The 27,154-nt window shown below is 44.9% G+C and overlaps 1 protein-coding gene across 1 annotated transcript in view; it reads right to left on the bottom strand.

Annotated features, from left to right (window-relative positions):
* The window catches only part of CRADD (CASP2 and RIPK1 domain containing adaptor with death domain), an 88,703-nt gene extending 61,907 nt beyond the window's left edge, over positions 1–26,796 (bottom strand). Inside the window, exons 1-2 of the mRNA XM_068401517.1 lie at positions 26,673–26,796; positions 22,913–23,218 (exon numbers count right to left, since the gene is read on the bottom strand). Of these exons, the coding sequence (XP_068257618.1) occupies positions 22,913–23,210 (298 nt within the window). The 5' untranslated portion in view covers positions 23,211–23,218; positions 26,673–26,796. The remainder of the gene's footprint in view (positions 1–22,912; positions 23,219–26,672) is intronic.
* Positions 26,797–27,154: the final 358 nt, after the last annotated feature.

The following is a 27,154-nucleotide window of genomic DNA, read 5'->3' as shown; positions in this document are numbered from 1 at the left end:
GCGCCTCTGTGATAACATATGTAAGAAGGGGAAAAGCGTTGCTGCGCAACAGCAACTGCAGCCAGAAAGAGGAGTGAGAACATGTGAGAGAAAATTGCAGACACCAAGGTCAGTGAAGAAGGAAGGAAAGGAGGTGCTCCAGGTGCTGGAGCAGAGATTCCCCTGCAGCCTGTGGTGAAGACCATGGTGAGGCAGGCTGTCCCATGGAGGTCCATGGTGGAGCAGATATCCACCTGCAGCCTGTGGAGGACCCCACGCCGGAGCAGGTGAATGCACCCAAAGGAGGATGTGACCCTGTGGAGAGCCATGCTCAGGCTCCTGGCAGAAACTGTGGCCCTGTGGAGAGAGAAGCCCATGCTGGAGCAGGTTTGCTGGCAGGACTTGTGACCCCCCCCATACTGGACCAATGTGTTCCTGAAAGACTGCACGCCATGGGAGGGATCCACACTGGAGCAGTTCGTGAAGAACTGCAGCCCATGGGAAAGACTCAACATTGGAGATGGAGGACTGTCTCCTGTGGGAGGGATCCCACGCTGGAGCAGGGAAGAGTGTGAGGAGTCCTCCCCCTGAGGAGGAATGAGCGGCAGAGACAATGTGTGATGAACTGACCTGAATCCCCATTCCCCATCCCCCTGCACTGCTGGGCAGGAGGGGGTAGAGAATTCAGGAGTGAAGTTAAGCCCGTGAAGAAGGGAGGGGTGGGGGGAAGGTGTTTTAAGATTTAGTTTTATTCCTCATTATCCTACTCTGATTTGATTGGTAATTAAACTAATTTTCCCAAGTCAAGTCTGTTTTGCATGTGACGGTAACTGGACCCAGGAGCCTTTCATTATATTTTCTCTCCCCTGTGCATCTGAGGAGGGGAGTGATAGAGTAGCTTTGGTGGGCACCTGGCATCCAGCTGGGGTCAATCCACCACAGACCAGTTTCCTCTTCTCTTCCAAATGCAATACACGGTATCGATCACAATCTGCTGAAACCCTAAAAAAACGGTGCTGTAGTTAACAAAGGTGTCTCCTATGGTACGTTATGAATACCTGGCACTTCCAGGCTTCGCCCTGGGTGTTAAACTCCCCTCCAGCAGCGAGAGGTGCCTTGCAAGAAAAGTTCAAATCTTTGGAAAGTGCAGCCTCTGAAACATCAGGCTACAGGGCCCCTGGGCCCTAAGGATCTTCAAGATTATACCAGCCAGCTGTATCTTTTATGAGTTTTAAACATGAACTACTGTAAAAGCTTCAGGGCCTAAGAGCAAAACGCCTACGTAAGATCAAGGCTTTCAAGTTTGTTTTTTTTTTTTTTTTACTTATGTGCTTCTTAATAAAAAAAAAGATATCATTGCTAGCCTTTAAGAAGCCTGGAAGCTTTGTCCCTGTTAACAAGAGCTCTCTCGCTAGTCCCAGTGTCTGGTGGGAATATGAGATGTTTCTACTCTGAGATGTTACCTAACACTAACTTGGTTTGAAGTTCAGATTTCCCCGGCATCTTTCTGAGAGCAGGTCACAGAGTAGACCTGAAATCTAACACTTTCACCATATATAATAAAAGTCAGCAGGTGATGCAGTGACTTCTACTCCATAGGCGAGGTTCTTTACAGCAATTCAAATAAATTAGCAGCAAATTAAATGATTTTTCATGTCACTATCTGAAGGTCCTACTACATATTTTTCTTTAAAGATTACAATCCAACTGTTCAACCACAGTAAGAACAAAAAACAGAAAAACATATCATGGAAAGACAAAGGAGCGACAAAAAGCCTTACCTAGTTCCCAGAAGTTTGTGGGTTTACCAAAAACTTTGATAAAAAATATATTCTACCTGTGGTTCATGTTTCTCACGGTCCACAAGAAAACAAGAACTACTAAGAAACATGATGAGAAAACACAGAATGGACGGGACTTCATACATCAAGAGCACCTTCTCCTTAATCTTTCCTGATATTAGAAGAGTTCATTTGTGTTCAGAACAAAAAAAAAAAAACACAAAACAAAAACAAACCAAAAGTTGAATCTTCAACTTGCAGCAGAAAGAGTTAGGACTGGCTTTATCTCCAAACAGGAATGATGCTTTAAAGTTCCATTTCAAGACTTTGTAATGAAACTAGACCAATTACTAGGCTTTGAAGATTAACTGAAACTCTACAAAACAGCTGTAGACAAAAGGCAAATTTCAGCTTTTCCACTGGCTTTAGTCACAAAGAAAACTACCCTGAAATTAAGTTCTGGTGTATTTTACAGTATAAATGTAACAGACACACTTTATGTACTGGGGCAAAGCTCCAGCTGCTACATACTGCTTGTTCAAAGTGCAAGACGCTTTTCTGAGAAGACTCTGCTCAGCTGGGCGCTGCCTAGAGCATAACACACCCAGCTTGTAAGGAGGGAAAAAAGTGATATAAAACAATTCTAAAGACAAGCCATTTAGCTTTCTTCTGTACTAAACATAATTTAATCAGGCAGATTTCCCCATAAGAAAATACCAAGAACAGCAACAGATTCAGCTGTTTTTCCTACCAAGGCCAAAGGTTCACCAGCCAGCCCGGGTACACCACGAGGTAAGAGAATCGCCGTCTGCCAGAAGCACCAATTCTCTTAAACAACCACTTTTCAGCTACTTAAACACATCCTTTCCCGTAGGAAATAAACTACTTAGGTATGTGTGTATATTCTGAATTCAAGCTACCAAAACAGGGTGACCTACTCAAAGCTGAAAACAGCTCTCAACACTTTCTCATAACCTGTAGGCAAAAACAAGCATAGAATTGGTTGTAGTTCTGTCAAATAGCTACATCCTCTTTGGCTTTCCTGAAGCACCAACCACCTTTGTGTGCAGATGCCAATACTTATTTTATAAACCTGGAATGGTGGTGGAAGATTATCTAATAGAGCATTTCCCATATCTTGATCCTAAATCATACCTTGTTTTGCCTCTGCTGTCTGCCTTCTGCCTCTATGACTGAGGTAATTCATTTCGGTGTTCCAGACATGGCATATGCACTTTCTTCAGGTATGTGTTGTATTATCACTTTGCATGAAAACAATGATGACTGTGGTGTTAAAAGACAGAACTCTGATTAGCTACCTCCAGTCAAATGAAAAAATCAAGCTGAGTACTAAAACCTATGTCTAAAAAGGCAGTTAGTGAAAACCCTGGGATTAAATGCTCACTCTCAGCTTATCCTTTCCTAGACCACTGTCCTGACTGGCCTCCCTACCTGGAACAGGCATCAGAGGGCTAGACGTGGAGAAACCAATAAAATGAATGCATATGACAATCAAAGAAAAAGGAGAGAGGCTTGAGGGTCAAGAGGTTCAAAAAATGTAAGAACAGGGGGCCAAAGGGGAGCCTCAAACAAGGCATCCCTGACACCATTTCCCAAAGACACGTAAGAAACCAGAAGTTGCCACTGGGCACCTCTCTGTCTGGAGACAGGACAGCAAAAGGCAGTAGAAAGAGGCCCTACCCCACTGCTGGGATTCCCTCAGTCAAGCTTCCTTCTCATGATGTGGTGGGTGTCCAGCTTGACAGAGCCTGGCAAAGGTTAATGGTGAGTTCCTCGATGTGGTGAATATATTGAGCAAGATAGACCTAGCATGGCTGTCCTTTCATCATCTCTCATCCCAGTGGCTATATTAAAGAAATGCTGAACAAAACCTCAGGCATCTCTCCTTTTACAGCTAAGACTTCATGGGTAAGGAAGTTTTCTGAGTAACTGCAAGACTACTACAGGAGAAGGAACATTACTAACAACATAATGGATCCCACAGGTGGGAAAAAAAACCAGCAAAGACTATATGCCCCCACAGCTCAAAGGCAAGGCAAAGAACACTGGTAAGTTTGTAATGTGGGCTATGCAAGGATAGGATAGGATTATGATTAAGTCTTGAGAAAGCCCCTTTTTCAGAACTAAGGTGAGGAAAATCTATAAAGCATAGTATGAGGAGTAAGCCCATCAGCTGCGGTCAGGAATCAGTGGGTGTCTGCTACACAGCTGCAATGACTTAAGGACAAAGCAGTAATCACAGCTGTACATTAGAATTTATATCCGATATATTACAACCTGGAAAAGATAAAATACCATGATGGCAAGCATGAATGTTACCACTGCAAAAGAAAGATGAACAGCTTTTGCAGAAGGAGGATACTTCAGGGTCATTTTGGTGTTGACAGTTTTTAACACAAGGAAGAAATTATATCCAAAAACCCAAACATGATATCCAGTTCCAGTTTCACGCAGAAAATAAGCATGTAGATAACTCACAGCAGTACCCTATGGTGAGGCAAAGCAGTCAATTCTTCATACCCAACAACATTTTTTTTTAACCTTGCGATACCATTGGACTCAGAAACTGGTAAGAAAGGACATGAAATAATAACATACCCACTCCAAACATCCTGACAAAGGCGGAACGTGAAATCCTAGAGAAAGGTCCGAGTAATAACTTTGCTTTTATATCTTTAAAGAAGATGCAATTGAAAGATGTTTGGTTTGTTCACAGAAATGCTATTATACTCTTCTCTGGTATGTATGACCAATGTGCTTTGCATCTTAGAATTAAATCAACTATATGTTGTAATATTAACTGATCTGTGAAAGGGTTATGCATATGAAAATAGTAAACTGTGAAAGAAAAAGCTATCCAGAATGGGGAAAACGCCCAAAAGTTGTGGCTCAGACATGAAAGGAACCAGATAAGGAGAAAGGAAGCCATTTAGAATTGGCTGTACATGGAAGGGGTATAGGATCACAAGTGGCTTTCCAGGGGATTTTATATCCTGCTCCTGTATAAGCTTACTCAATAAACCAAAGGACTTAATCTATTCAGAGAGTAACTCTTCATTAATAATATGACAATACAAATGCTCTTCTTGATGCACAAGATTAAATAAGCAGTCTGAGTAACTAAATGGTGGTAGCTCTATGGGAGGAAAAAGGGCTACAGCAACGACTTGTACAGTCAATAGGAACTGAGCAATAAAAAAAGCAAAAAGCCACACTTATGGCATAGAATAGCAGAAAAGGACTTTGTTTATCAGTGCAAACCCTAGAGGTGTACAAATGTTAGCTGGTGCCAAATCAGAAGGCTAATTAACGCCTGGCAGTACAGAATCTCCTACCACCTCTGTCTCCCCTCCAGGAATAGGTATGTTTTGGGACTGTGTGCCTGCTCTGATGCTCCAGGATTAACGGTTATTAGATCCCCAATTCCAGGACTTCTGGTATTCTCCAGCCTCGCGTGGAAAGAGTTCTTAATTACCCCACAGGCAGTAATGCAAGACAGTGATGAAGTCTGAAGAGCTCCAGACTTGTCTGGATATGTATATTTCAGACAATGTTGTTGACATGATGACAGTTTCCCAGAATGAACCTACAAGGTAAGGACACCACATACAAAAAATAGTGTCACCTGTACGTAAACTGGAGGGTTTGCAATTTTAACTGGACAGCACATTTTTTAGTACAAGAAGCACTAGCAATACTATAACCTGCACAAGTAATTCATAAGCCTTCCTCGATTCACACCAGGAGGAATCAGTTGGCATGACAGCAGTATCAAGGCGTGGACATCCTGTATATTTCCTTAACTTAGACCTCTGAAGCTTTATGGACAAAAGTTATCCAATATTTGATAGCAGTCAACAAAAGAATGCTGAAGTTGAAAAAACAAGCTGAAGAAGTGTACAATGGTGAACTTCATCTTGGGTGACACGATCAGGAGGGCTAGACACTAACAAGTATACACAATCTAATGTTTAAGGCCAACGTGAAAGGCTTACGCACAAAAGCAAAAAGTTAGTTCTGCCTTTCCTAACATTTACAGTTTATTACAGAAGACTTGCAGAGAATCTCATGGGATTACTGTTGCTATCGTTATCAAGATTGATTTTCTTAAAAAAAGTCACAAAGTGATTTCAGCACTTACCAAAGAGCTTTTGAATAGGAAAAAGTAGTACATTTGTGGAGGTAGAAAAAGAGGAGGAAAACCCAGCACATTGCTTTCTTAATCAGAATATAACCCTTATCATCAAAAAATACTCACTGATACACGAGGAATTTCACCTCATGGTAAAATGTAGCATGGCCTACTGGGCAGTGGAAGAGAAAGCTGCTAAATTTATGGTTGGACTCAATGATCTTAAAGGTCTTTTCCAACCCTATGATTCTAAATCATAAACTCATGGCTGTAAATCACAGTTTCCTTCTTATCTGGCTTCATAAAACAAACAGGGAGAAATCTTCTAAACCAGAGTCTGGTATGTCAAGAATTTTGTAAGAGGGTGCACATACCAAAGGCAAAATGAACACCGCAGCGGACATATAATCACACTAGGAATGCCTCTGATCAGCATTAGCCAGGAAAACACTTTGTCATGCAGCAGGCTAGAGCATGAAACTCAAGTCAACAGCAGGGTTTACACTCCAATTCTTCCTGATATTAGTCAGAACAGAAAGGCACCACACTAGCGAGATTCACTTTTTCTCTAAATGACTTCATTTATTCTTTACACTACTGTAGGTGACAAATTACAGAATGTTAGGGATTGGAAGGGACCTCGAAAGTTCATCTAGTCCAATCCCCCTGCCGGAGCAGGATTACCTAGACCATATCACACAGGAACGCGTCCAGGCGGGTTTTGAATGTCTCCAGAGAAGGAGACTCCACAACCTCTCTGGGCAGCCTGTTCCAGTGTTCGGTCACCCTCAACGTAAAGAAGTTTTTCCTCATATTTATGTGGAACCTCCTGTGTTCCAGCTTGCACCCATTGCCCCTTGTCCTGTCAAGGGATGTCACTGAGAAGAGCCTGGCTCCATCCTCTTGACACTTGCCCTTTACATATTTATAAACATTAATGAGGTCACCCCTCAGCCTCCTCTTCTCCAAGCTAAAGAGACCCAGCTCCCTCAGCCTCTCCTCATAAGGGAGATGTTCCACTCCCTTAATCATCTTCGTGGCTCTGCGCTGGACTCTCTCTAGCAGATCCCTGTCCTTCTTGAACTGAGGGGCCCAGAACTGGACACAATATTCCAGATGTGGCCTCACCAGGGCAGAGTAGAGGGGGAGGAGAACCTCTCTTGACCTGCTAACCACACCACTTCTAATACACCCCAGGATGCCATTGGCCTTCTTGGCCACAAGGGCACATTGCTGGCTCATGGTCATCCTGTTGTCCACTAGGACCCCCAAGTCCCTTTCCCCTACGCTGCTCTCCAACAGGTCTGTCCCCAACTTGTACTGGTACATGGGGTTGTTCTTGCCCAGATGCAGGACTCTACACTTGCCCTTGTTATATTTCATTAAGTTTCTCCCCGCCCAACTCTCCAGCCTGTCTAGGTCTCTCTGAATGGCTGCGCAGCCTTCCGGTGTGTCAGCCACTCCTCCCAGTTTTGTGTCATCAGCGAACTTGCTGACAGTGCACTCTAATCCCTCATCCAAGTCATTAATGAATATATTGAATAGAACTGGTCCCAGTACCGACCCTTGAGGGACTCCGCTAGACACAGAGCTCCAACTGGACTCTGTCCTATTGACCACCACTCTCTGGCTTCTTCCCTTCAGCCAGTTCACAATCCACCTCACTACCCGATCATCCAGACCACACTTCCTCAGTTTAGCTGCGAGGATGCTGTGGGAGACCGTGTCAAACGCTTTACTGAAATCAAGATAGACCACATCCACAGCTTTACCATCATCTATCCACTGGGTTATGTCCTCATAAAAGGCTATCAAGTTGGTTAAGCATGACTTCCCCTTGGTGAAGCCATGTTGAGTGCCCCTAATGATCCCCCTATCCTTGATGTGCCTAGAGACAGCACCAAGAACAAGTTGTTCCATCACCTTTCCGGGGATGGAGGTGAGGCTGACCGGTCTATAGTTACCCGGGTCCTCCTTCTTGCCCTTTTTGAAGACTGGAGTGACATTCGCTTTCCTCCAGTCCTCAGGCACCTCTCCCGTTGCCCACGACTTAGCAAAGATGATGGAGAGTGGCCTAGCAATGACTTCCGCCAGCTCCCTCAGCACCCGCGGGTGCATCCCATCAGGGCCCATGGATTTATGGACGTCCAGGTTGCTTAATTGGTCCCTGACCCAGCCCTCATCAACCAAGACAGATTCCTCCTCTATCCTGACTTCTTCTGGGGCCTCAGGGGTCCGGGGCTCCTCAGGACAGCCTCCAGCAGTATAGACAGAGGCAAAGAAGGCATTCAGTAACTCCGCCTTCTTTTTATCCTCTGTCTCCAGGGCCCCCACCTCATTCATCAGTGGGCCTACATTGCCTCTAGTGTTGGCTTTACCTGCAATGTATTTGAAGAAGCCCTTTCTGTTGTCCTTGACCTCTCTTGCAAGGTTTAATTCCAAGGAGGCCTTAGCTTTCCTAGTTGCCTCCCTACATCCTCTGACAACAGACTTATATTCCTCCCAAGTGGCCAGCCCCTCCTTCCATGATCTGTACACCCTCTTCTTCCACTTGAGTTTGCCCAGCAGTTCCCTGTTTAACCATGCAGGTCTCCTGGTACCCTTCCTTGACTTCCTACCTGCTGGGATGCTCTGATCTTGAGCTCGGAAGAAGCAGTCCTTGAATGCTAACCAACTATCTTGGGCCCCCTTACCTTCTAGTACCCTGTCCCATGGGATTTCCCCTAGCAATTGCTTGAAAAGGCCAAAGTTGGCCCTACTGAAGTCTAGGGTTGTAATTCTGCTAGCTGTTCTGTTCCTGCCACATGAGATCCTGAACTCTACCATCTCATGGTCACTACAACCAAGGCTGCCCTCAACCTTCACCTCTTCAACCAGACCCTCCTTGTTAGTGAGGATAAGATCCAGCAGCGCTCCTCTCCTAGTTGGCTCATCCACCATTTGCATCAGAAAGTTATCATCAACGCACTGGAGGAACCTCCTGGACTGAGGATGGCTGGCTGAGTAGGCCTCCCAGCAAATATCAGGGTAGTTGAAATCACCCATGACAACCAGGCCCTGTAATTGCGAGACTGCTCTCAGCTGCCTGTAGAAGGCCTCATCACCTTCCTCATCCTGATCCGGTGGCCTGTAATAGACACCCACAACAGTATCACCCCTGCCAGCCTGCCCCTTAATTCGCACCCACAAACTCTCAACTCGCTCCTGATCCGCCCCTGGACAGAACTCAATACATTCTAGCTGCTCACTCACATAAAGAGCAACTCCACCACCTCTCCTTAGTGGCCTGTCTTTCCTGAACAGGACATAGCCATCCATGACCACATTCCAGTCATGCGAGGTGTCCCACCAAGTCTCTGTAATTGCCACTAGATCATAGCCCCCCGACCGAACACGGATTTCCAACTCCTCCTGTTTATTCCCCATGCTGTGTGCATTGGTGTACAGGCATTTCAGGGAGCGAGCTGAGCACACTGATTTCACCCTAGGGGGATGGGAGGCCTCCTGGTCTACCTCAACATTAGAGCGTTGCCCCAGTGGTGCAAGCCCAGCTACTACCCCATCCCCCTTCGAATCTAGTTTAAAGCTCTCCGAATGAGCCCTGCTAATTCCTGTCCCAGAACCCTTTTGCCCCTGCAACATAAACCTTTCCCATGTATTACCGTCATGCCTGGTGTCTTATAAAACCAGCCATTATCAAAGAACCCAAAGCCCTGCCTGTTGAAAATTGAAAAACAAAAGAAAAATGCTAACAGAACCCAAACAATACACATATAACCCTGTAATATTCCCTCTGGACTCCCTGTGCATCCTTCAGAGGAAACAGTTGTTTTCACTCTTACAGACTCTGTTTATACATTATGGCCCAATCCTGTGGATAATTAAAGTAAATTTAGATGCAAGTAATCCAACTGGGGCCAATGAGCATGCTGACTTGCATACAGTCACACATACAAATGTTTGCAGGTTGAGTTGGACAATAAAAATATAAGGCCTCTTAACTATCTATTCCAATTAAACAAACTTTAGCAATGCACGTTTCCACTAACTGGGATATGGACACCACATAAGATGACCATCGCCCTCTGAAGACTGAGGAGCTCCTTTCAGGCCTTTGTCTTGTGCAAGATACCAGATCAATACAGTGCCACGCCAGCAGCTGGCCAACTTAATTTTACCTAAACAGAAGTATGGTAACAGCCTTCTAATAAAAAGGTAGACATCTGGGCTAAGCATATGTTACACGTTTCTTTCTCACCTATATTCTACCCATTGATCATACTGGAAGCTGAAAAATCCCTAACATAGGTAACAACTTTAAATAGATGACTGAAGTGTGTGTATTTATAGTTTGCATAGGAGAAAGAAGATCAGGCACTTAGCTGAATATAAAGATAGAGTAACGTTGCTATGTATGAGAACTAGGATAAATGAAATACATAAACAGTGATAAATGAAAACGATACTCTCAGTAACAGGGTCAGTTCTCCTGGATTCAGATGCAAGGAAGAGACACAGGTTTATCATCAATCCCCTTCCCCCAGGATAAGGCTGAATTATTTCACTAAAATTCGTGCACAATTTCTGGGGAAAGTTAGGGGCATTAAGAAGGGGATTCACAAAGGCCAGTGTGCCAACAGAGAAGCTGCCTCAATTAGCCACGATGAAACAAGGAGAGGAACTCAAGCCCCATCTCTTTCTGGGACTTAGATTTTCAACTACAGAGAAGGACTTTATTCTAGTCAAAATTCAAGGTTTGAGCTCTCTCTTGGAGAGACACCTCCACCAAAGATTTATAAAACACAGCTGAGGGGCCACCGCTCATATAAACCATACAAGCGCTTACTTGGGAAGTGTCTAAGAGGTGAAGTCACAAGATGGTATCCTACCTCTTACACTGTGGGGTCATATTGACATTAAACTATTCCATGCAAAGAGCTGCACCTCGCTGCCAGCTGCTGTCAGGGATGCAGCCCCATCTGACGCGAACGCCCACAGGATTCGGCCCCGCGGGCGAGATCGCTAGAGAAAGGCCTGGCTGCATGTCCCGACACCAGACACCAGCCGTGAGCGAGGTGCCGCGCTGCTCGGCACTGTCAAGAGGCGGGCAGCCTGGGACCTGCCCAGGGCAGGCTTTGAAGTGCCTGTGGAGCTCCGACGGCAAAAGCTGCGGTGCCCGGGGACCTGGCTGCGGGCACAGCCAGCAGCTCGGTAGGTAAAGATTTAAGGCTTCCCATTTTGGATCCGGGTGGCTGCAAGAGGAACGCCTCAAGAATCCCGAGTTAATTCCTACTGCAAACAGCCAGCTAGCATTTCTAGCTATAACCTGACGTTGCTTTTAAAATGAGTGCTTTGCAGGTGAACTCCTCAGATCCACCATGAGCACATGAGCCAAGGGGATGATGAGGGCGTTTTGCAACCCTAACTGCAGCAATCGCTGTTCAAGGGCATGAAGATGAAACTAATCTCATGTGGGATGTGGCAGAACTGGATCATAGTGAAATATGTGACTTCTTAATTAAACAGGAGAGGAGTAAGAATAAAGAACATGTCACTTTGAAAAGCTGGGCAAACACAGCCATTGCCTACAGTAAATAAAAACATATTTAAAGAAATACTTTCTTCACATAGAAGTACTAGAAAGTACTGATTTTCCTTTTCTTTCCAGCTTTCCTTTCTCAACAGTTATTTTTCTGAGGATTCATATGCCCCTGCTTAAAGGCAGCACCAGCTGCCCGTGGAGGAAGGCTGTTTCCCACCAGAGCCCGTCAGAGACCCCCAGGGCTGTCAAGGGGCTTAGCCAACCCTTTATCTGTGTAAAGTCCTTTCACTCAACCATAGCACATGTTTGAAAGATCCAAAGACTGAAACAGGCCATTCATTAAAGAGCTCAACATATTATTAAATACAAATGAAAGGTAAGACTTCCAAAAGATCAGCACAGGACTAAAATTGCCTTCTTTAAAGCTAAGCGGAGCTTACCCTTGACCTTGCTGGGAGGAAGGTTGGGTGAGCTTGGGTTAACTATGAGTCCTTTTGAAAATCCCAGGCAAAGTGGTGAAACACTAAGATTAAGAAGGCTGCCAGAAGAAGTGGTGCACTAATGGCAATTTATTCCCCTTGACCCGATGCATTAATGCTTATTTCCTGCACACACAAACTGTAGAGTGTAAATCAAATCGGCTCCTTCTCTAAATGTAGATTGGAAGAAACAGAGATGCTTAACTTCAGTTCACAGCATAGGTGTTTGTCAAAACACGTGTACAACTCCCTGCCAATACATCAATATAGAGAGAACACAAATCTATTCACAAAGTAAGACCAGGAAGAAACTTAAGAAGAAAATCTGACAGTATATTGGAACAACGGTCCAATGGCTGAAAGAAGCAACGAGATTGGTTTTCTGTTTACACAGACAACTGCCAAATAGATAAAAATGGCTTTAAAAGTCTTGTATACAAAACTGTAAATCTTCTAACAAGATAAACTGCAGCTGCATCACTCTGAGGTAACAACGAGTGACACTTGGGTGCTCTAGTTCTCATTCCTATAAACATATATATGACTGTACACAAATCTGGAAGGAAAGCTTATTTGCGTAGGGCAATGCAGGGAGGGCTTCAAGATATAATAACCACATGTAACTAACTGTATCCTAGAGGAACTTCCTGACCTTTGCCATACAAGTGACATTTCCCAGTAAGAAGTAAGTCACATCACTGCTGATATTCTCAGTCAACAGGCAAAAGGAGTGCGGAGTCTGAACTAGTAATAGCTTTTCAGCTGCAGAAATGATTTTTTTTTGAAGGTCAAGACATGCTGCCATGTCAGTGTACGGAAGACAGCATAACACCCATTCCTTCACCAGAGAGAACATTTCAGTCATCAGTGGCAAGACCTTTGTCCTGCTCTGGTCAACAGGAGTCTGGCCTCTGACTTCACTGGAGTCAGACTTTCAACTGTGAGACGCTAGTTAACATTTTTACTGCCCTTGGATGGCTATGCAGCCTCTACAACACGTGCAAGCTAAGGTGGGTGTGTTTGCTGCTTGGGTGGTTTTTTTTAAAACAGCATTCATAGACTTAATTTATGAAAGACAATAGATTTCCCTCATGCAATGGGAATACCAAAATTAAACAAACATTTTCAGATGGAGCTCCAAGGCAATTCTGGAGGTGCTAAAAGGAATGCTGGCCAGCTCTAAAGGAAAATATTAATGAAGAAAAATTTCATGAAAAGAAGTCTACAAAATCTTAAGTAGGAAGATCTCTCATTACTCTGGAGCATATATTAGTGTATATCTATGAGACACAAGGGCCATTAATTAGCATCAACAGAATGCCTATACTGGTGACATAATGCAAAAACAACTGCAGCTTGCTTTTTCATGTTTACAAGTGGCTTTATCAAGCTGCAGGATCGGGTCCTTACAAGAAAGTTTCCAGTCAGTTCTAGAAAACAATTATTATTGTCCATACAAAGCTTTTTCAATGGTTCCCTTGCCACATCCGGAGACAAGATCAACAGTGGAAAGCTGGCAACAATTAACAAAAGATCTCAAGGATCACAGAGGACTGCAACTATGCATACTTTTGGAAATGTAAGACACGGACATGATTTTATAATGCTGTGATGCAAGTTGAGGAGGAAAATGGGCAAAGAATTAAGATATTTTGTCTAATGGAAAACTATAGGTAGTGAACTCTGTAAGCCATTTAGAATGGACATACTCTAAGATGAAAAACAGTAGTATAAACTCTGCGAAATAGAGACACTTAAATAATCAAAGAAAAAAGAGCATTTATTTGCATGCAGGGGCATCCCTGATATGATGCACATCTACATCTGTATGTATGTATGAACACAAAATTTTGTGAAGAAAAGATTCCAAGACTGCAGGTGTTTATGGACAAAACGACCTCATCCACTGGCCAGAAAAGGCTCTGTCTATATTAGCAAGCAGTACAGAGCAATAGCAGAGGACCTATATAGACTGACAGAGATCATGCTGAGAATCTGTTGTTCAAACTATACACAGCTGGAAGGTTTAACTTCTAACCGGCTCTAGTCTGGTCCTGTGGACTCTGTGAACACCTGGAGCACATTTTCCTGTTTAGATTCACCTGAAAGAAATTTAATTCAAACTCTCCAATTCACTTAAAAAGCACATTCCTAATCTGAACTAGAAGTCATGAATACATACCCAAAGTGTCCTATGTCAGTACCTATGTCAGCACCAAGTGCTACAACTTTTGGCTGCCACTTCTTTTCCTTTTGCTGCGCACCTGTGGGAAGTCTGACTCCACCTTTTGTGAGTCTACTTGGCCTTCACCGAGAACAAACTCAGTTATCTCAGCCTTTCCCTGTACTTCATGTTAAACTAACCACTTTAGTGGTGCTCCACAGGACTCTCTAGTTTGTTAATATCTCCCTTGTACTGGTGGCATAAAGCTAGATATAGTATTTTAAATACAGCCTCCTAGTACCAAGTGCAGGGGAATAATCACTTTCCTCAGCCTGCTGGCTTTGCTCTTGCTGATGCAGTCCTGCATCTGCTTAGTCTTCATCATCATACTTGCTGCCTGTCAAGACATCCAGCTTCTTTTCTGCAGAGTTGCAACAGGCCAGTCAGTGCCCATCTTGTGTTATTTTGTGTGAATGTTGTATCCCAGGTGCAGGACTTTACACTTATTTCTGCTGAACATCACAAGGTTCTTGCTGGCCCACTCATCCAGCTTGCTGGGATCCCTCTGAGAGGCAGTCCCGCTCTCCTGTGTCAAATGATCCCCAAAGCCTTGAGTCTTCCTGCTTTAGGCACAGTTCAGAAGACCCCAGAACACAAACTGATAAGTGTGCAAAGTTAATTCACCTACAAACTTCCTGAAGATACCGTCCTTCCCATCACCCAGGTCACTGACAAAGAGGTTAAACAGAATTGGTCCCACTGTTAGCCCTGAGAAACATGACTCACAACTAGCTTCCAGTTAGATGGATATTGAATGACCGATCGCTGCCCTTTGAGCCTGGTGGTCTGGATTTTTTTCACCCAGTGTGCAGTCCACCCATTCACAGAATCACAGAATCACAGAATCAATCAGGTTTGAAGAGACCTCAGGGATCATCAAGTCCAACTGTTGCCCTTACACCACCCTGTCAACTAGACCATGGCACTAAGTGCCATGTCCAGTCTTTTCTTAAACACATCCAGAGATGGTGACTCCACCACCTCCCTGGGCAGCCCATTCCAATGGCTAATAACCCTTTCTGAAAAGAAATTCTTCCTAATGTCTAACGTGATCCTCCCCTGGCGAAGCTTGAGGCTGTGTCCTCTTGTCCTATCGCTAGCTGCCTGGGAGAAGAGGCCAACTCCCACTTCACTACAGCCTCCCTTCAGGTAGTTGTAGACTGCAATAAGGTCACCTCGGAGCCTCCTCTTCTCCAGGCTAAACAACCCCAGCTCCCTCAGCCGTTCCTCGTAGGTCAGACCCTCCAGACCCTTCACCAGCTTGGTCGCCCTCCTCTGGACTCCCTCCAACACCTCAACATCTTTCTTGAAGTGCGGGGCCCACAACTGGACACAGTACTCAAGATGCGGCCTCACCAGTGCCGAGTAGAGAGGGACGATCACTTCCCTAGACCGGCTGGCTACACTATTCCTAATAGAGGCCAGGATGCCATTGGCCTTCTTGGCCACCTGGGCACACTGCTGGCTCATGTTTAGCCGGCTGTCGATCAGCATCCCCAGGTCTCTTTCCACTGGGCCTCTTTCTAACCACTCTTCCCCCAGTCTGTAGAGCTGCATGGGGTTGTTGTGGCCGAAGTGTAAGACCTTCAGTCTGTACCTTCCCAGCTAGCCACAAAAAATGCTGTGAGACTGTGCTGAAAGCCTTGATGAAGTCAATTAAATGAAATCTACTGCTGTCATCCACAGAGACAGTCATTTTATCACAGAAGGCAAGAATCAAGTCAGTTACGAATGATTTACCTGTGGTAAAACCAAGCAGGCTGTTCCCAGTCACTTTATTGCACTTTGTGTATTTGGCTTACCACAGCCTACCAAACATGACAGAAAACAGTCTCTCAAAGACATAGGCTGGCTCCCTCAGGACTCTCAGACACATCCCATCCACCTCCGTGGATTTGTGTATGTCCACTCAGGTAGTTCCTAAATCAATTTTCTTCTACTATAAAGAGCATCTCCGTCATCCAAATTCCACCACTAGGCACAGAGACCAGTGCCAACTGACAGCAGACTTTGCATAGGAAGACCCAGCCTTTTCTATGCCCTTCATCAGAGGTTGCCTTAGTCTTCCTTCCACTGCCAATGTACCTATAGAAGCCCATCTTGTTGTCCTTCACACCCTTGAATAGTTTCAAACTTGGATGAGCTTTGCCCTTCATAACTCTGTCCCTAAAAGCCCACAGAATGCTTTTATATTGCTCCTGAGTAGCCCGTCCTCACTTCCACCTCCTAGACAATTCCTTTTTGAATCTGAGCTCAGCTGGGAGTTCCTGTTTCAGTCAAGCTGGCCTTCTGCCATACCTGCTGCTTTTCCTGTATGTTGAAATGAACCATTTTTGTGGTTTGCCCCATACTGTCGAGTTGATCCCATCTGTCCCTAACAGTCCCCATTCTTGAAAAGGGTCCTGTGGTCATAGAGTCCAAAGAGCTGCCATAACACCAGGTGCACAGACAGGTGTGAATATGCAGGATGCATCCACCTCGTAGTCATCCTTAATCTGCTGAAGTATTACTAGTGCCCACATGAGAGAGTAGCAAGGTCTGATGATTGGCCAGGCCTTGACAACCTCTGTGATGTCCTGGATCCAGTCCCTGAGGAAGCAGCAAAATTTGGAAGTCATCAGGTCTGGTCAGCAGATGGATGTCTCCATTCCCTGCACCAAGGAGTCTTCAATCCCAGTTACCCATTGCTTCCTCTTAGTGGCACTGGTTATAAGTAGTTGATCAGGCATAGCTGACCCAAACACCTCTCTTGCCAGAACTCACTCCTCCTCTCCTGTTTCCAGGGACTATACATTTTATTAAATCTTTATTATTAGCCTCACATATTTGTGTTACTGAGGATGACACCAAGTATGGTTATATCTTTCCATTGATCTTAGAGGTCCTTTCCAACCAAAATGATTCTATGATTCTATGATTAACTTACCTGAAAGAAACTGTTTGGAGACTGGACAGGAAACACTACAGCCCTTAACAGTGATGCCTAAGATTTAGGCTTCTCAAAGTGAAAAACATAGATGTAAGCAGCATAAACACAGCTGCTTATTAACACGGCAAAAAAGCAACAAAGCAAATATTCCTTAAACTTAAAAAAAAAAAAAGAAAATAAAATCTTACATCCATACACACATGTCATGATGCATGCTGTTAATATTGAGTGTGTGCACAAACCTTTAATGCCAGACTTCACAGGTCTCCCTGCGGTCAGGAACAAAGACAAAACTGTAAACGTTAACACACGATTTTCAGGGGAGAAGGGAATGTGGAAAAGTTTGGGAAATTCTCCTATGAGGATGCCTTTGAATCTCTCCAGAGAACATTTTCTTTAGCCTCCAGGCATTGGGATGTGGTACAAGGGCATTACTTCATCTCCAGGTCAATTCAGTGCGGCCAAGGCTGCTAAGCCCATCCCTTTCCTTCAGACATACAGGGGAGGAAACTCCCCCTTCTGCCACTGGACTATACAAGAGAGGGGAGGGAAAGAGAAGAAAGAAAAAAAACACCGTCTTCTGTCCACCATTTTAGAGAGAGAAAAGGAATTCATCATCTGCTCTCCTATCTGACATCCAAATGGAAAAGGCAAGAGACCATGCTGTTTCCTCACTGCATTAGACATGAGAGGAAGCAGGATAGGAAGAGGGCAGGAAGCAGCCAACAAAAGGTAAGAAGAGATGCTAAACTTCCCCATGTCCTAATGCTGTCACATTTGAATCCGAATTCTTAGAAACCTACAACCCAGCTGTGGAAAAAGGACTTTGGGAAAGCTGGCGGGGGCAGGGGGGAGGGAAGGATGGCTTTCTCAACAGAAGTACATATTTTGCTTTGTTTCGTATTTGCGTGCTTCATCCAAAGTGTTACACAACATGACGCTTTATATAGCTATACGAGAACACACGCTCCCCACACATACTGGGAAAAACCCCAATCACACCAAAATCTGTTCAAGTCAAAAAACCTCACCCAAGTCTAACAGGACCCTAATGCAGACTGCTGACTAGGTACCACCACCACCACAACAAAACCACGCATTAGAAAATATTCCTTGCTTAGTTGTGAGAGAACAGCTTTCCCAAGATGATTCTGTGTAACTCCATGCCCTAAATTCACTAACATTTGCCAGACAGCAACGGCTGCTGCAGGATACCTTTGGCAAACGCTGTATCTCAGACTTTTCTTTCTCAATATGCTGCGATTTCCCCTGGAATGGAGAAATCATCCATGCTACAAAAAAGTGCAGTACTAACAGTTTTAGAAGCAAATAATTTTATAGCCACATATAGCATAGAGAGAAATATAAGACTTGGGCAGAGAAATTCCCGAGCAGAGAGTCATTCGAAAAACATTCTGATAAACAAATGCCGTTGAAGCTTGTATTTTCTTATTCAGTGCAAAAAATATTGGGTAACTGTTTGCTGTTCCTAGAAAGAATGGAATTCTGTTGCCAACAGCTGTAGTTTTTTGTAGGAGTTATAATACTATATTGAAGATTTATGTTCCTGACAAAGGCACAAAGTTATCCAAACTAAGGCAGAAAAAACAGAATAGTCTTTTCCCAATGAAAGAGACCCACGTTATTTTTGTTAACTCTTACTACAGCAGAAGTTTTGATCTTCAAAACCAGGAACTCATGCTGCGGTTGATGTTTATAATGATTAAGTCTTGCAATGCCACTCTGCACAGGGTGAATTGTTTTATCATAGGTTCTTACACAAGGAAGAAACACACACTATCATCCTGAAATCAATTAAAGTCATAAATATTTACCTCCAAAAGCACATGACTTCAAATTTTCTTCTTGAGATTTTGGGGTTTCACAATGATGCTTTCCCTACCTTAAGAAAAGGTTTCCCCAAAGCTGTGGCCATCTGACAGATCCATACGAGAGAGAAGGAAGGTGACCCTAGGCAAAAGGTTGCCCTGTACATAAAGTAAACAAGCAAGGGGAAGGAATCTTGGATCTCCTTGCTGCGATTATACAGATGCAAGTGGCCCTACCTGCCTGCACGACACTCTCCTGATTCCTATGGAAAAACTATTCCTCTCGCTGTGCAGGATTAGGATCTTCCATGTTCCTTGGAACTACAGCAGATAACAGCATACAGAACTATTACTTCTAAGTCAACTGACATTCAGCAATAAAACTCAGGATATCACAGGTTTTAAAGTTCATTTATTTGCAAGCAGCCAAACAGTGTACCTTGGGTTGAATCCTGGGCCAATTTACAGTTACACTCTATGCTGCTCCATGAACATTACACCAAGTTACACAACTTGGGAATCAATAAATCCATTGCCTTGGAAGAATCTGCCCAAAGGCTCCCGATGAGTCAGTGGCAGTGTCTTGTTTAGGCCTCAGACTTTGGCTCCATTTCGTAGCTGCTCGGTCTACCAGATCATACTTACACCACATCACCAAAATATTTTTATTTCTGTCCTTGGGAAATTGCTGTTTGGTTCGGTTGGTTTGCTGCGGGTTTTTTTGGGTTTGTTTTTTTTTTTTTTTCTACGGGAAGAAAATAAATTAAAAGCTTCTTAACAATTACAGCTGTGATTTTTTTTTTAAACTGGGAACCAACAAACTATATTTCTCATATAGTTGCTCTAAAGCAAAGATAGAAAGCCTGATCTCTTTGAACAAAACGCACAATAATCCAAAGGCCTACACAGAAAAATCACTGTGCACGTGCCACAGTTTTTACGTTCAGATAGACAAAACCTAATAGTCTACTTCCACTTACTTTAAAAATCCTATGTGTAGGATTCAGCAAGAAGTGAAAGACTATAAAATAAAACCTTCCTTCAAGGAACAACTTGCCACCAGCCCTCAGCCCTGCAAAAGATCTGCAAAAACTGAGGATATTTTGCTTGAGTAAACAGAATTTTAATCGAGCATAAACAAATGAACAGCAGGCATATGATTTCCATAGGTATGCATGATTCAAAGAAAAAAAAGATTTAAAAATCTGGGGCCATAAAACGAATTTCAATTTTTAAAGTTTTAGGGTCTAAGAAAAGGTACTGTGTATGCAGCAGGCTTTTTTCACTACAAATGGATTCTTTAAAAGAAATTGCCACTGACAAATCATCATTTATACGAACTGTTTCCAATAATGCAGAAGTTATCTAGCATGGCACTAAAGAACACATTTAATTTTAAGTACACTTATAGTTTTATTAGAGCCAATGGCTTTTTCCGTGCTTATGACCGAGTATATGCTCAAATACTCCGCAGAGACAAAAGCTTGTAAGTTTGTTGTTTAGAATGCAAAGCAAGGCTTTTCATCCCAAACCACATTTTCTTGCATGTAATCAGCACTGATGATGCTGCCATAGTTTCCAATTCAATTCCAGGGTGTGCTCAGCATTTATTAGGGCGCAGATGGTGCTCTCTTTCTCTGGCTTCCAAGAACATACCTAAAATATTAAAACGAACTTGGCTATCTGCCTCTTATCCTGTTCTTACACTCTGTATTGCCACAGTAAAAATAACAGTGACCTTTGATCTAATCTGGAAGTCTTTTCTAACTTACATGCAAAATTTGGCAATAGGATTATCAAGTACAGTCAGCCCACTCGAAACCGGAGAATCTGATATGCATAAATCCAGCACATTAATCACAAGCCATCAAGAACAGGAACAAGCAATCCACAAAAACAATCAAAAGAACAAAAATTGGAAACAATTTTCCTAGTAACAAACTATGTGATCCTGACTGTACTCGATGGATGTGTGTGCAGTTTCTGGAACTGTAAGGATTATTCAACAGCTTAACCAGCAATTAGCAAACAAACAGGCTGATCTGTAAGGCAAATAAAGAGCATTAGCATGACAGGATTTGTCCTAACAGCAAGCAAGGTCTGTTCCAACACACTCAACGCTGCAACTCTGCATTGTGCTGAGAACTCCCAGTGTTTTCCCCTATGGACAGCACAGGACATTTATTTCCCAAATCCTGAGAATTATTTACCCATTTCCAAGTAGGCATAAAGCAACCTCCACAGAGACCCAACCGAAAGGCAAGCTGTCACGATAGTCCATTGAAAACGTCCTAAAGTAAGATAATGTCAGATTTGTCTAGCAGATCTTGACAAAACGTTCTCGAACATGCAGCTAACTGGGACACGGGTGCACATGACAGTCAACGGGTCTTAGTCACCCATCTTCGCAGGCTTTCAGTCTCACGCCAAGCACACTGACACTGGAAAAATCACACATGTCCTGGTTTGGCCCAAACCAGGCCAATTAGTCTTAGAGAAACCAAGGTCACTGCTAAATTCCTCACTGCTTACGAGTGAAGAGCCGAAGGGGGGTCGCACCTGCAGGGAGGAGCAGACAGGGCAGGTGGCCCAGAATTAACCAACGAGGTATTCCATCCCATACACGTCATTCTCACTTTCCTATTTACCACTAACCCACTGCCTCCTGGAGGTGGGGCCCAGGAGGGAGGGGCCCTCCTGTCTCCCACTGATTGATACCAGCTTTGCCAATTCTCCAGTTAAAAGCCTGCAGGTGTGATGGCAGGGGGAGCTACTGCATTTTCCCCTCTGCCTGTGCTGGGGGGAGGCAACTCTGCCTGAGGAGGACTTCCAAGCTCTCGATCTTGGTTTGTATATATTTGTATATATTTGATTATTTCTATTATTCTTATTATACTCTTTTTCATTACTATAGTTTATTAAAACTGTTTTAACTTTCCAACCCGTAAGTCTCTCTCCCTTTTCCCTTTCCCTTAGCGGGGGGGGGGGGGGGGAAGGGGGTTAACAGAGAGCGTCTGCCACAGGTTTAGTAGCCGGCCCAGCTTTAAACCGTGACAACACGTCACATGCACCAAAATACATATGACCAAACTGAAACGAGGCAGGGGGGTGGGTGGGTTGGAGGGCTTGGAGAAAGGTTAATCAGACTGCTTGGAAACGATGTTCCCAAGTGAGGACTATTTCACTATTTGCTGGTAACATGAGGTTAGCAGCCAGTGCGTGCTGCCAGATCTAGGGCAAGAAACATGCATATTAAGCAGTTGTCTTGACTTCAAAACAGCTCAACCATTGCAGACACAGATTGCTAAAGAAATCACTTCGGAACAAACATCAAGTCCAGAAAACTAGTTTTAGAAGTACATTTAAATGTCAGAAAGCCAGAGATTTGACTAAATAAGATTATCTAACACCCACTAAATTGGTTAGCTCCTATATTTGTTTTAAAACTAGCAATAGCTAGTAATTTTGGAAGTAATGATCCTAGTTATGTGCACTCCAGTAAACACAATAAACTAAATAAATCTAAATTTGCATATAGTACTAAATCAAAATGACATTAAAATCATGATAGAAGTAAACAAAAATTCTGTCAATATGAACAATCCAGAAACAAACCACTCTAAAACATACATAAAACAAACAATAATCAGGTATGGATGGTGACAAGACTGTTCTGCAGCTAGTCAATACTACTGTTTATAGTCCGTTCCCTTTGAGGTAATGGAGTCTGGGTCCTCCTACATCCCAGCCCCTCCCAAGGCAGCCTCTCCTGCTGTCTCCCAGTCTCCTGAAACTCAGCCCTGCTCACTCCCCAAACTTTGCAATACTTCCTGGTGTTTGGCTGGCTTCCAGGAAATTCAGGCTGTCCCCTTTTCTTGGTATCATGCTCCATATCTACATGACGCATAACTTGAAATTACTGCTTCATTCAATACTTTCAAAAGTACGGCTTGAGAACAAGCTTCAAAATATCAGCAACAACAATCCTGGCCCTACCTGCAGGATCTTGTACTGTTATTTCCTTACGCTTCACCATCAGCTTGTCTTTAATCCACGGGAACTCCTGTAAGGAATCCAAGAACGCATCAAAAGCCTTGGGTCCTCTCATGGGAAGAATATCAAGGAGCATCATGGTTTTCCTCTGACTGGTGGTTTGGGATTTTATTTCTTGAACGTGACTGTCCGTGAGAATCCCTTCTTGGTAGAGATACTGAATAACAACTCCATCCACCAGCACCTCTGTACAGAGCTCCAGGCGCAGGGAGCGTAAAAGCTGCTTGTCTCTGGCATTCATGTGGCAACCTAGAGCGTGAGAAAAGGAGTAAGGAAATATGTGAAGATTAAACTACTTCAACCTTTAACATTCAGAAGTTATGTTTGATACCTGGTAACCTTTAGAAAGAATGCCAAACTCGGAATCACCAACCTGGGAAAACTATTAATGATCCCCACTATTTTCTTTCTGCTCAGATTTCACTGTCTCACAAGCTAAAATGCAGCCGTATCTGTGAAATATTAGACAGGAAGAGAACCTTTGGCATTGTGAAGATCAGTCCTTCACTGGAATAAAAACCGTGCCAAATAATCCCGCTCACTAACTGGTCAAGGTCCATGTAAAGGCAGCTAGAGCATTTGACAGTCCTTAAGAGACTGTACCCGCAAAAAGTTAGAGAGATGTCCCACCTGGCCTCTGTTACTGATGCCTCTGACACTACTGCTGTTGCAGCATTTCTGCTGCAGTAGTGCAAAAGCAGCAGCAGGACTGGTAGGTGAACCACAGACGGGCAGCAGCGGCAGGGACAGAGTCAGCAGGTAGCTTGGGCCTACACAACGCATTTTAACTTCAGGAGGGGTGGAAATGTACCTTACATTACAGGTCATTCTTCCCCCTGACTCATCCTGGAAGGCTGCTCTGGAACTCGACTGATGTGATGATGAGAAACTTTCTTTGAATTTCCATCTCAAATTTATCCACCTTCTATTTATAGGCATTTGTTCTGCCAAAACTGTTCTTTAGCTTAAGTAGCTCTTTTCCCTCCCTGGTATTTACCGTTCTAATGTGTTCACAGGAAGCAATCAGATGCCCTCTGCCAGCTTCCATTTCACCTAATACTCTGACTAGACAAAAGCTGGAAAAGATACATTTTATAGCCACTCTACAGAAGAGGAATCAAAGTCCAGAGAGACCAAGCACCTCATCCAAGATCTGTGCCAGAGTCTGTGCCAGACCTATGAACTGAATCAAGATGTCTAGTCTAGTCCTTAACGACAAACACAACCCTAAGCCCATTAATTGGCACTTGAAAAGGAAAATGAGAAAGTAATACAATTAAATACTTTCTCATGACTAAATAATGAAGTCAAAAATACTGCAGCAGGTGTTGAGTGTGATTATCAAAAGAGTTTCTGATAGTTAAACTAGAAGCTCCTGTTCGAACAGCTAGACCATGCAGAAACTGTACTTCATTCAGCTTCAGCTTGAGGATACAAGGAAACGCAGAGATTTTCCAAGCTTTTGTAAGAAACCTGCTAAAGTCTTTATATCATCAGAAGTGCCTACTGACTCCCAAGGTCCCATCAAAAGTTGTTTGGTTGGCCTGGTTGTTAAAAGCTAGGGCAGGCAACCAACAGAACATACAGGCACATAAATGGCATCTTGGGCAGAATGCAAGAGCATTAAGACCACGAGAGAGAGAGAGACTGGAAAACCCTGTCTGTGACACCCTCTGATAAAGCTCCTTTCCAAAAATGCTTCCCACGAGTGCTGAAAGCAGTGCTGGATGGCACCTTCCCACGAGGACTCCATCTTTCCTGGGTCACCCAGTACGTTTCTTGTATACTGAAGGGGATTTTGAAGTGCCTATCTTCTATCTAGGGGTCATTTGGGAATCAAACAAGAGCTATCCCCAGCACACGCCCTTACAAAAATGCTAGTTTGCTAAGCACAGCTTAAACATCAAACTCCAACATGGAGTGAGAGGATAGTGCAAGCAAGGAGATGGAAAAAGAACAGATGAAAAAAAGAACTGGATTTCCCCATTCGATGTTAGGATACTCATTTTGGACAGGTGAAGCTGAAGACTGTGGTCTCTAACACGCACTATCTTTACACTACTGGGAGCAATCACTGGACTAACACAAAATCAGATAAAATTCAGGCAGCAGGTCCCCGTCATTCCTCCCTTCCAGGATTCCCTGACCGCCCGAGCTCATGAAGTGCTTGCAGAGTTCAAGACAGGCACCCAGCAGCAGCTCTGAGGGTGTTACCTCAACCCAGGCAGAAAACTGTTTCAGATGCTACGAAACTCTTGCGCTTCACATTCTGCACGGGCGACCCAGAGTTCCCCATGTGCCGGATGAGGAACTTCGACTTCTCCAGTCACTGTACAGCACTTGATGAGTTCCCCTTCTTCACGACCAAAGTGGTCAGCGCTTTTCAAAAATAAGGCCTTTTCAACCATCTCAGTTTGCATCTTCATGCACTGAAAAACGCCTATCAAGCCATGAATCTGATGGGAGAATTTCTGCTGAAAAAGGCCTTTGGCTCGCTGGCTGCATGCAGAATGAGCACAACTGAGGTTTTAAAGCCCTTAACACCAAAGTCACTGGCCCAGTAAACTTCCAGGATAGGGTGTATTGATTTTTAAGGTCTTTTTAAAGATTACGTATTTCTTTGCCTGTGTTTATCATGAAAAGGAAATGTCGGAGTCAGGAACTAAGCATCCAGATACACAAATGTATCAGGATTTTGGTGTGTAACCGTGTAGGGACGGAGTTTAGCGCAACACAGAATTAATTTAAATTAATTTTCATCGCAGCCTATATCTAGGGATCCAAAGTAAGCTCTAAAATAAATTTTCTCTAGTAATGCTGGTGCTAGAGGGAAAAGAAAAAGATGTCTGTTTACCCAAAAGATGGCATGGCTCAAACCTTCCCCAGATACTTCTAAAAATGCATCTTTTCCGTTGTAGAGCTGAATTTTAAGAAATATACCCCCACGTCCTATTGAATGAGCACTGTCCTTGACTTACGACCCCACGAACAAAGGCAGGTGGTTGTTTTTCTGGATCTGACCCAGAATCTGTCCATGAATGGGGATAAAACTTTTGAAAGCCTTGACCCTAAAAAGACCCCTTCTGATCCTAAAAAGAACATTCACTCAGTTCTTGGCTGGAAACACTTTGGCATTTTCCCAAACACCGACAGCGCTGGGCTTCTTATGACTCTGAGTACGTTCCCATGTGCTTGCTTAGCTAAGAGGAAGGTCCTCCCGAATCCGTGAGTGATTTTGGCGATTCACAGCGTGCCTACGGGTTAAAAATCTCCCCCCCAAAAAATCAAGTTTTGCTTTTAACTTCTCTTCTGTAACCGAGGTCTGGAAGCTGCTGCTCCTGCCGCGGGCCAGGCCGCCCGACCCGCTGGCACCCAAGCCCCGAGCCCGCCCGGCAGCACCGCCACCCCGGCCTTCCTCCCTCCCTCCGGGCACGGCTCCCCGCCGCCCCGGCCCGCCCCGCGGAAGCCCGGCCCCTGCCCCGGCCCCGCAGTGTGGGGGGCCGCCGCCGCACGGCCCCTCGGCAGCACTCGGGCTGACGCCTTTACTACCGCTTCCCCCTCGGCGGTGCCCGGGGTAGCGGGCGGGGGGAGCCGGGACGAGCCGAGCGGGGCCTTCGGCACCGCAGCGCGGAGCGGGCGAGGGAGCGGTCGGGGCGGCGAGCGCCATAAGGGGAGAGCCCCTGCCCCCTCGCCCCCTACTTACAAGAGGGAAGTGAGGAACTACCCAGGGCGCCCCGGCGCCCGCGGAGCCTGCGCGGGGAGCACCATCTTTGTTGAAGGCAAGAGGGCTTCGCCGGAAGCCGCCGCCACCGCCCTGCTGCCGGCCGGCCGAGGAAGGGCCGCCGCTGCCGGCCCCGCTGAGGGCGGCGGGGGGGCGCCGCGGCCGCCATGTCAGCTGTGGGCAGCGGGGCTGGGCGGCCCCGCGGCTCGGGACGCACGACCGCGTCCCAGCCGCCTCCCGGCCGGGAAGGTGGGCCTTGGGGCGGGGGGGACGTGCGGCGGCGGGGGAACTGCTGCGGGGTCGTGGTTTGGAGCGAAGGGCGCAGGCAGCGCGGAGCCGGCCCCCGTCCGCGGCGGGACTGTCTGGAGCGCCCGGCCGCGGCGAGCTTCGCGAGTGGGCGTCCGGCAAGGGGAGGGAACCCCTGACAGGGCTGGCGGTGACAGCCCGCGCGGAGCCGGCCCCAC

This window comes from Nyctibius grandis, chromosome 5 (genome assembly GCF_013368605.1).
Source record: "Nyctibius grandis isolate bNycGra1 chromosome 5, bNycGra1.pri, whole genome shotgun sequence".
Taxonomy (NCBI): domain Eukaryota; kingdom Metazoa; phylum Chordata; class Aves; order Nyctibiiformes; family Nyctibiidae; genus Nyctibius; species Nyctibius grandis.
Note: the sequence above shows the minus strand (reverse complement) of the source record. Positions and strands in the feature narration are given on the sequence as shown.